This window comes from Triticum aestivum, chromosome 3B (genome assembly GCF_018294505.1).
Source record: "Triticum aestivum cultivar Chinese Spring chromosome 3B, IWGSC CS RefSeq v2.1, whole genome shotgun sequence".
Lineage (NCBI taxonomy): Eukaryota > Viridiplantae > Streptophyta > Magnoliopsida > Poales > Poaceae > Triticum > Triticum aestivum.
Window position 1 is genome coordinate 15411677 of NC_057801.1, and position 10269 is coordinate 15421945.

The following is a 10269-nucleotide window of genomic DNA, read 5'->3' on the forward strand; positions in this document are numbered from 1 at the left end:
ACCGTATAAGTTAACTCATCAGGTCGGACTCCTTCGGATTCCAAATATAATAAAAACTACATGCATGCAGAAATAAAATAAAAAAGGCATGTAGAAGCAACATGTCCAAGAAATACATCAACATAACCCAACTCCAGGTCCGACCCATCATCTAGACCGACACCAATTTTCCATAAATAGTAATCTCTGCAAAATCACTAATTAGAGGATACCCCTTGCAAAGATCACTCCCACCTTCTCTGGTGATGACAAGTCGATCACCGCCGCATGCCACTTGTTGTAGCCAAAGAGTTTTGGTGGGTTGTTTGTTTGTGCCTTTTTTCTTGGATTTGATTTTTTAAAATGATTTATCTTTTGAATCGTGCGTCCAAATTTTGAATTATTTTCACCATTGTGTTTCTCGCATCGAGATCTTCAAAACTAGATCAGATGTTGATATATTTCGACAAACCTTTTTTGAAAGAAATTTTTCTACTAAATTGTGCTTCAAAACATACGAAAGTGGTCTTCATTATTTTTTTGGGCACACGGTTGTGCTTCACACTGAAGCACATATATGCTTCGTGCACAAGCACAACTATGTTTCATGCAGAAGCACACCTATGTGCTTCACTTTTCAGAAAAGCACAATTGTGATTTCACGTGAGAAGCACAACTATGCTTCACGCGGAAGCACTACTAGGGTTAAACCCCAAATTAAAATCCTGATTTTTTTTCTTCCAACAAACCCATAAAAACCCCCAAAAAACAAAGAAAAACCAAACTGATGTCCGCCCAGCATGCGCATGGCAGCGTTGGAGCACTCCACGCTAAAAAGGGGTCCGTTGGTTGAATCCCGCAAGGGTAACCTTCGACTAGTTGCTCACATGAGCTCCTGTCATATCTATTGTCCTGGCCAAAGTCTTCCTATTCCATGCACTACACGCAGAATAGTTGAGGTAACACACACGCTCCCTCACTGAGTAGTCCAGCCCACTATTGGTTTGGTTGGGACGAGTTTTCTCTCTTTTCATTTTGGGATGAACTTTCTTTGAACCAGTGCCGCAATAGTTACCACCACAGCACCTGCTTGGGTTGAGCACCTTGCCCTATTTTGAGTTGGTTCTTTGAATAAAAATTTAATCCAAATGCGACTAGGACTCGGTTATAATTTCTACGTAAATTATTTCACAAAGGAAAAAATTAAGAGAAAATTAAAAATATTCATGATTTTCTTTGAATACTCACAAAGTTTTGATTGTTTTAAGGAATCCTAAAATAAGTCACAAGTGTTAAATCAAATAAATATTAAAGAGGAAAAAATTTGGAAATATTTAAGCAATGTTCATGATTATTTTATGAATTATAAAAATAAAAAGGGGAGAAGAAACGAAAAATCAGGAAAACCATGTGGAACCAGAAAATTGCGGAAAAAAAATCTAGGAAAGAAAAAGAATGAAATAAACCATTAGAAAGAGAAAAGGGAATACAAAAAAAAGAAACCATAGTAAACCAACTAAAACTGTTGAAAATGGCCTAAACATAATGGAAACTATTGGATGAAAACCACCGTACGCTAGCTATCCCGCTCTAATTATTAGGAAGATTTGTCGTATGCCTAATCACCATAGCTTCCCTATAAATCAAAGCCAGCACATTCTTGCATTTCCATGAAGTGTAGCACAACTACATCGCCTCCCAGTACCAACACAGTCACACCCACATGGAATTCAGATACTCAGTACTCTCTCCTTCACGGTAATGTGTTCGTTTATGCATAGTGCTAGAACTACTAGAGATTATAGAGTTGTTTCACTAATCGCAATAATATGAACTGCAACAAACAACCCCCCCTCCCCCCCGCAAAAAAGAGAGAAAGAACGGCAACTCAATACAGAATTCAAATTCACAAAACTTAGCTAGAATGGCTTAACATCAAGGTAAATAGTTGATTGGTAAAATGCCGACGAAATCATATACAACATAAGACACCGAATTTATTTTTTTGAAACTAGAGGGACACAAAGAATGGTCTCAGATGGGGCAATGCCATGCAAGAAGCACAACCTTGTAACATGCATGAGCAAGACGGGAATTTCAAATATCATGTATCCTGACAAATAAGCATCCCCTTGTTTATATATAAAATACAGATACATGATTGTATTTACAAATCATTAACAATCACACATAAAAAAAGATGCGGTCATATACAATACAAACCCATTTACCTGGCTGATAAGTGTGAAATAGAGACGGTGGCCTTGGATGCAGAGGATGAACTGGACGTGGATGTTTCACCTCTCACTCTACTTATTGAATCGATAAAAGTTGGCCTTGTGGGCAGTATCTCTGGAGAATTTCTTGATAACAACAACACAACTACCTCTGACATCGTTGGCCTTGAAGCAACAGCCGATTGCGTGCACAGAAGCGCTATCTCTATTATTCTTTTTACCTCTTCTGGCATATATTCTTCATGATCTAACGATCCATCCACCAACTTAATCACGTTCTCATTTTCATATAGCTTCCATGCCTATATAGTCAACGGGCGTAATCAAATGTATGTCTTAATATAGCATCAGGTGTGCGTACATAAGTAGACCTCACTACAGAAATTAAGTGTGCCTATACAATCATCATGCCTATACAGAATGATCACATCTTCATCAACTATTAAAGGCATACCTATTTAAGCTTCTTATTGAGGAAAGATGATTGGGAAATACTGATGTGCAATAAGTATATTGTCTCGATTGCCCTTTCCCTGACCTATTAGAAATCTGGGCGCTCACATTTTTAGGATTGTCCGATGGCTGTGAAAGAGCACGTCTTTCGTTTCAAATTTTTGCTACTCTTAGGGACAAGGCGAAATTTCATTTTTCTAGAAGAAGTGGTTGGAAAACGCCACCTTCCGCCAAAAAATAATACGCTTGCACAAGTACTGAGTAAGTATGTGCCTAATGTGACGTTCAAACGAGATCTACTTGGTTCATGCCTCGCAATATGGCGTGCTCTGTTGGGGAGGTTGTCATTAGTCCATTCGTCGCAAGGCCATGGGGTTTACCATTGGAATCTTCATTAGAATGTTAGATTTTCGGTTAACTCTATATACCACAGAAGTGTTCACTCAGACTTGTTAGTCGTAAAGAACAAAAGGATTCAGAAGTCGAAGGTACCACTGAAACTAAAATATTTTTGCGGTGCCTACGTCAGGGTGTGACCCTGATACATGATAACCACACTAGCCGCAACTGGCCTGGTAAGCAGTATTTGTTGTAGTCATGAAGGCAAGCCAATAAAACACCTCTTCTTTCAATGTAGTTCGTGTGCGCTACATGATTAGCCATCCAAGCTATGTCTAACATGTATTCACCACATAGTCTGACTATGTAGAAATGAATTGTTTTTAATGGTAAAACTCCTCTCCTTACGGGTTATCTACCGGTATACGCATTGGCTTTTACGTGGTCTACTCTTCGATGACATGAGCACCGACCTCCATACTTGATGGTGTGTAAGTGACTGGAGAGGCTAACCAAGGACTTTTTTTTTATTACTCAACATGAATGGCAGCATAGTCTCTAGAGTGGTCTTGTGCAAACCTCTCCATAGGTAGCCTGGTCTTAATAGACTTTGCATGTTTGCCAACGTGTAAATCTGTGTGCGCGCCCGCGTGCGCACGTGTGTGTATGTGCGCGCATCATAGTCATGCAGAGGCCGAATATAAGCTTGTTGTGCTCGTAACACTTGGTGAGATATTATGAGTTAATAAAGCATCATTTAACAAAAAATATTATAAAAATCATGTCCTTAAAAAACTAACTATTGAAGTTAATCTTAGGGCATCTCCAAGGGAGACCCGCAAAACACCGGTATATGTTCGGCCGGACATATTTGTTCACTTTTGTAATCCAATGCGGACTTGTATCAGTCCGGTCCAAATTCCGGTATTTTAGAGACAAAAGTAGGGGAGCTTTGTCGGAGTCTAGACATGCAATTGACCAATCACATGCATGGTCACTCTCTTCTCTCTCTCCTCCCATATATACGAACATGCATGGCCCCCCTCCTCCTCTCTCTCTCTCCTCCCAACCCACAAATATTCCACCACATACATGGTCTCCATCTACTTTTTCTCCTCCCAGCTGGATACTTTACAATTAGTGCTGGATTGCTCTCTCTCGTGTCATTTCTGTGGACCACTTTCGGACACAAAAATGGACATATACCTGAGGAATTTGCGAGTCGAGGTTGGAGATGCCCTTAGTGAAGAATGATTCTAAAGCAATATAAACACAGGTAGATGCTTACTTAGCAAGAATTTTGTCAATTACTTGCTAAATCTTGAATCATATAATGAAAACCAGTCAAGTAATTCATATCACCAAATTAGGAAGTGGTTATGTAAAATATGCAAGCCATATGGGGCAATATATGGAACCAAGAGAGGCTTTTCAGTATAAAGATGGATACCGATTCAAGTAGGTACTGTGTTTCAGCCTCGACCCTTGTATCATTGATTTTCCGACCACTTATAATTTCCAAAATGACTATACCAAAGCTATATGTGTCAACCTTCTCTGATAGCTGCCCGTGGATTGCATACTCGGGAGCAGTGTAACCCCTGCTCAGTAGAAATATATAATTAGAAAAGAAGCAATGTGACCAATGTTATTTGCACGTTCAAACTTACAATGTTCCTGCAAATCTAGTGCTGAGATGACTATGATCATCAGGTAGGAGCCTTGCCAAACCAAAATCAGCAATCTTAGGTTGGAAGTCATCATCAAGAAGAACATTACTAGATTTAATGTCACGGTGTATGATACACACATGGAACTCTTCATGAAGATACGCAAGGCCACGAGCCATGCCAACAATGATATTGAATCGCTGCTTCCAGTTAAGTGTTCCACGTCTCTCACCTATTATGCAAGAAAGTGTGCATGTGAGACCATCACGTAGAGATGCGGGTCAGCACTGTCATAAACTAATAAACTCAATTTGCTAGATTAAGGGTGTAATTGCCTTTGCATAAGAGCAGTTTTAACATGCTCCGTCTTACCTCCTCTTTTCACATGAGAGGTAAGAGTATATAATAGATCTGTGTCGTTGATTCATTAATTAGTGGTCAGATTAACTCTTACCTTCTTACCTCATATGTAAAAAGAGGGGGTCAGAGGGAGCATGTTAAAATTTGCCTTTGCATAAACAAAACTACCATGGGATTATTTTAGTCTAGCATAGAGGTGTGAGTGTATGATTCAGTCTAGATTGATGAGACCTTCTAGAGCAATCAAGTGGGGAATAATAGGCACAGTCCATATAAGATATTTTCTCACATGTCGAACCTGGCAGAGCGACAATTTTGGGTCAAGGGTGGACCAAAAATTTATTTTCATATGAATTTTGGCTCATGTTGGGGTTTTCCTATTTTTTTGCCATGATATAAATAATGTTTGCGAAATATTAGGGTGCACCGAGGTCCGACCATGTGTCCAACGAGTGGGAAAACAAGCCAAGTAGATGAAGGAGCAAGGATCAATAGAGCATACCATAGAGGAACTTGTCAAGGCTACTATTTGCCATATATTCATAAACAAGGAGGCATTCGGAACCCTTGCGAGAACAACCAAGAAGCCGGACAAGATTTCGATGTTGAACATTGCTAATCAGCTTTACCTCACTTTCAAAATCTTCTTTGGCCCTTCTAGTTTGCATTACTATCAACCTTTTTACTGCCACAATTTTCCCATTTTTCAGCAAACCCTGTTAGAAATTGACAATTAAAAAACTTATGTAATAATCTAATAAAGTACAACAACAAACAATGACTTGGTATCATGATGTTCTTATTCTATTATTTCTGTGATGTAAAATTGCATTATGTCTGCAAATCTTCATAGTGGATTAAGTATTTCAAGATCACCATACCTTAAAGACATCTCCAAAACCTCCTTCTCCAATTTTACTTTTCTCACTGAAATTATTGGTTGCGGCCTTAAGATCGTGATAGCTAAAACTTGTTGGACCTTGCAGTTCCGTTGCTCCAAGTATATCACCTAAAAGAAGATACAGTCAGGTGAGGATAGAAACAATCAAATATAGATTAATTTATTTTATATTCCAACTACCTTTCTAAAACAATTTAATATGCAAAAAAAGGGTTGTCAAAAAATGGAACTAATTACACTTGTAAATACAAAAAAATTAATACATATGGTTCTTTGCCAAATGCTAATTCATTTAGTATATTATGCCCTTATAAAAATAGGCAAATCCTGGAGTTTTTGAGTAACCTGGCTGTCTAAAAAATAATTTTAGAAATGCCACCTTTCCCTAGCTATCAACACTTGATATCTTTTGAATAGCGCTAAAAAAATTACAGAAAAATGAAGACATGGTGAATACAAAAGGAGCATCCCTAAAAAAATTAAGAGAAAAGGAAAATAAATATAAATACAAGAGGAATCAAAGTTCCGCAATATAACTACAAATTATGGGATAATTTGAAGGTGTGGCGAGAGGTGCACCCCTGTTTGAAAATAACGAAATTTCATATTTCAAAATATTCAAACATATATACTCTGTTTGGTTTTTATGCTTCTAACTTTTAGAAATATGATCAAAAATTTCTAGCGCAAATTAATCCTTTTTTTGGCATGATTTTGATAAGTGCTCGTTTTATAGCAGAAAATATGTTAAAAAATTTGAGAAAGATGAAGATACTTAAGTACGTAAACCCTGAAATCAATCGCTCACACCCACACATACAGACCCCAACACCCACACACACACATGTACGATACCAATTCCCTTTTTATATGTCTCGACTTTCACTTCCTCGTGTGACAAAATGGCTACTTTCCATGAAAAAATTCAAAGATTTACATGTTCCTTTTACATTGGAATACATTTTTTTTCAATTTTACTGTTCCGTGGGTGTGCATGCTTGATGGAGCCATTTCGCTTCTCTTGACATTATGTTACTTCAAGGTGGAAATTGTATGGAGGCCATGACTCATGCAAACATGTCTACTTCTACCTCTGCAAAATTCAGTGCCAAAATATATGATAAAAACATCGTAAATTTACTTTGTTTTCATAGACTTCTATAAAATTATCAGTTACCAATATGGATTGTTTACATACTTATCAAAGGCATTCTTACTACTATGAAAAAATTATGATAGTGACCTAGTAACAATGGATATTGTGTCATTCATGCCGGTATCAATAAATGGCTGATGGTCATTGAAATAAAGCTAAAATCCACACTGTGATAATATAGTCAAATATGTGGAAAAAGTCAACATCTTGCTCTCTTGTTACATAATTTGGGAGTCCTGTGCAATGGATGAAATAGGAGCCTATGTCGGATTGTGAAATGACAGAATTGTATGCCATCATCATCATGGCAAGTCACGACAATTGTGACATGACACTGTGGATGTTCTCTTGAGGCATCTCATTCAATTGAACTTACATAATCACTTCATTACCGTCAAGATGACTAAATGGAAGCAACTTTTTTTGAACTCGAGGAAAAAAACATGTTCCACTAATTAAGAAGTTTTTTTGCCTAGTTAATGACATCGACTTGGAGCGCATTCGTAAGATCACATTGAAAAAAAATGACAAGAACCAAAGAGTATTAACTTCTCGAAAGTGATGTACTTCGTAACATTTACCTCTTTGTGGCTTCTTTAGCTTCATAGACCGCCAGGTCCAAAACAAAGCTAATAACCCTAGAAGCAACAGGAAGGCCAGACTTCCCAAAATTGCTCCTACAATGGCCCTCTTCCCTCTTGCTTTTCCTGTAAAAAAAATCATGAATTGTGAGCTCTGATCTGAAGATGAACTTTAAGTTAGAAACATAAGAAAATCATTGAGTTTGTTGTTTTTGTAGAACATATTATAACAATCCAATTGACATCATAGTTCAACCAAACACGCTCCCTGAAGCAATTAAATACGTCTTACCATTGTGACAAAATAGAGAATGTTAAAATTCAAACTAACCCCAAACACTGGGTTCCAAACGTTTAAAAATATGATCGAGGGTACTAAAGTTGAATTGGCCATTAGGTGATGCAAGACACGTAAGAGAGGTAAATATGGTCCACTAGCCCATGGTGGACTAGGGCCTTCCTCTTGACTTTGTCTTTGTATTCCTCCTTTTCATTTGACTTGTTGACTATGACTACTCGGTTGGTCCTTTGTTGAACTGGCCTAACTTTGACAATTTGCCACGTAGATGCCACATAGAAAAGATGGAGAACCCCATCCTAAGCAACCATGAACGGGAAAAGACCCACCACCACATATAACCATGCATCGAAAACTATTTTTTATTTTATTATTCTACTTATATTAAATATATATTTTACAACTATATAATAGGTCGTATGTATTTTTTATTTCGGTTCATGTGTTAATAATCTAAATATTATATTCCACACAATCAAATCTAATTGAAATATATTGCAATCGATTCCTATAGCAACGTGTGAGGTATCATTTAGTTCACAGAATTATTATCACTCCAACAGGAGCCCGGGCCCCTTGACCGGTACTCACAACAATCATTGCTGTGGTTGCAGGTCAATTCTTAGATTTGATTGATCTTCTATGCAGATTCCACGATTTGGGAATCGTTTGAGAAAAAGCAATTTTGAAATACAACACTACTTCAGGTCGACACTTGGTCAGGGTCTGATCAAACAAAAATCAGAGCAAAGATGTCGTAGCCACAGGAGGAACTCACCAGAGTGCAAGTAAGGCGTCAGGTCTGCGGTCGCATTAGCTGGGAAGAAGGGCTTATCAGAGTACCTCATGAAGCACCCGGCGTCCACTGCGCGGCCGTCGGAATTGGGCGGGCACCGGTCAATGTTGCTCGCAGCTACCTCGAGGCACTGCGCGCAGCCGTCCTGCCGGACCGTCTCCACACACTGCGCCATGGCGTACACGCCGGCGCCTGCGGCCGCGGCAGCTAGCCGCGGGAAGCGAGGCACGGCTGCCGCGAGGTCGCTGATCAGCGCCTGCACCGCGCCGTCGAAAGCGGCGCCGGGCACGGCGGAGCCGTTGCAGCGCTGCGTGTTGCCAGGGAGGGTGGATTGGTCGAAGAACGCCACGCTCTCGTACCGTATGACGCAGCCATCGAGGATGGCGCGCCCGCCGTTAGCGGCCCCGCAGGCGGCGTGGATGCGCGCCGCAGCGGCGTCGAAGCAGGCGACGCAGTCCCTCCCGGTGACGTATGGGCGGCACTGCGCCAACGCGAACGCCGGCGCGGCGGCGCGAGGCTCCGCTGCGGTGGCGAAGCCGCTGCCGTCGGAAAGGTTGGCGCGGAGCTCGGCGAAGGTGGAGTTTAAGGCGGCGAGGAAGGCGGCCGTGGGCGTGGCGTTGTACTGGCTGCATCCAAGGTTGAGCTGCGTAGCCTGCGGGTCAGCGACGGTGCACTGAACCGACGCGCAGGTGACCGCCAGCACTAGAGCCGGCAACAGCGGGAAGCGAGCCATGCGGTGCATCGGCGAGAGCAGAGGAGAGGAGACGAGAAATCGCCGTGGACGCTGGGTTTTGGGTTGATTGAATTGCCAAGTAGGAGTAGGAAGTTGCAGTGTAAGTTGGTTGGAGTTGATGGGACAAAAATGTGGAACTTAAGGGAAGCTCTACGTTTATTGGTCCCCTTCATATTTTATGCTTAGCTTTGATCTTAATTTAACTAATAAAATGATAACGCATGTAACCAAAAATAATACGTATCTCTAAAACCTATATTCAAAAACGAATCCAACAATATAATTTTTGATGGCATACGTTATTATTTTCTTAGTTAAATATATGATCAGAATTTGGCAAAAATACTAAGGGGGGCAACAAACCATGGCAGAGGTAGTACTGCGTAGACGTCTCAATCCCTAATTATATTAATCACATTTATGTATTTTTAGTTTTAGTTCATATATATTTATAAATCCAAATACTCATGTCCATATAACCAATTTTTATTAGAATCATTGCAAGGAATCCCCGCAGCAACGCGCATGGTATCATCTTGTTTAATTACGGGTCCCTCCCATCATGTAATTTTACCTTAAACCTTCATCACATCTCGTAAATGATTTCCGTTATGAAAAAGATCATGTGAATATTGGATTGCTGATGTTGGGGAGTCGGATGTATAATCCACTAAAACTTTTTATGGACTGGTTTCTCATTCTCATGAATATATTTAACAGAACTAGATCGGATGATTCTTAATTAGCAGTGACTTAGAAATAGCAA

The 10269-nt window shown here is 39.8% G+C and overlaps 1 protein-coding gene across 2 annotated transcripts; it reads right to left on the minus strand.

The window, feature by feature from the left end:
* Nucleotides 1-2050: 2050 nt before the first annotated feature.
* On the minus strand, nt 2051-9620 carry LOC123068286 (cold-responsive protein kinase 1). 2 transcript variants are annotated; one of them, XM_044490818.1, is made up of 7 exons: nt 8753-9620; nt 7677-7802; nt 5920-6047; nt 5541-5754; nt 4679-4910; nt 4561-4609; nt 2051-2518 (listed from the first exon to the last, which is right to left on the minus strand). In XM_044490818.1, the coding sequence occupies exons 1-7, from the start codon at nt 9510-9512 to the stop codon at nt 2207-2209; spliced, it is 1821 nt and encodes a 606-aa protein (XP_044346753.1). In that variant the 5' UTR covers nt 9513-9620; the 3' UTR covers nt 2051-2206. The 2 variants fall into 2 exon arrangements, with proteins under 2 accessions (XP_044346753.1, XP_044346752.1); XM_044490817.1 differs by having other exon boundaries at nt 4459-4609; nt 8753-9619.
* Between the last annotated feature and the right edge of the window lie 649 nt (nt 9621-10269).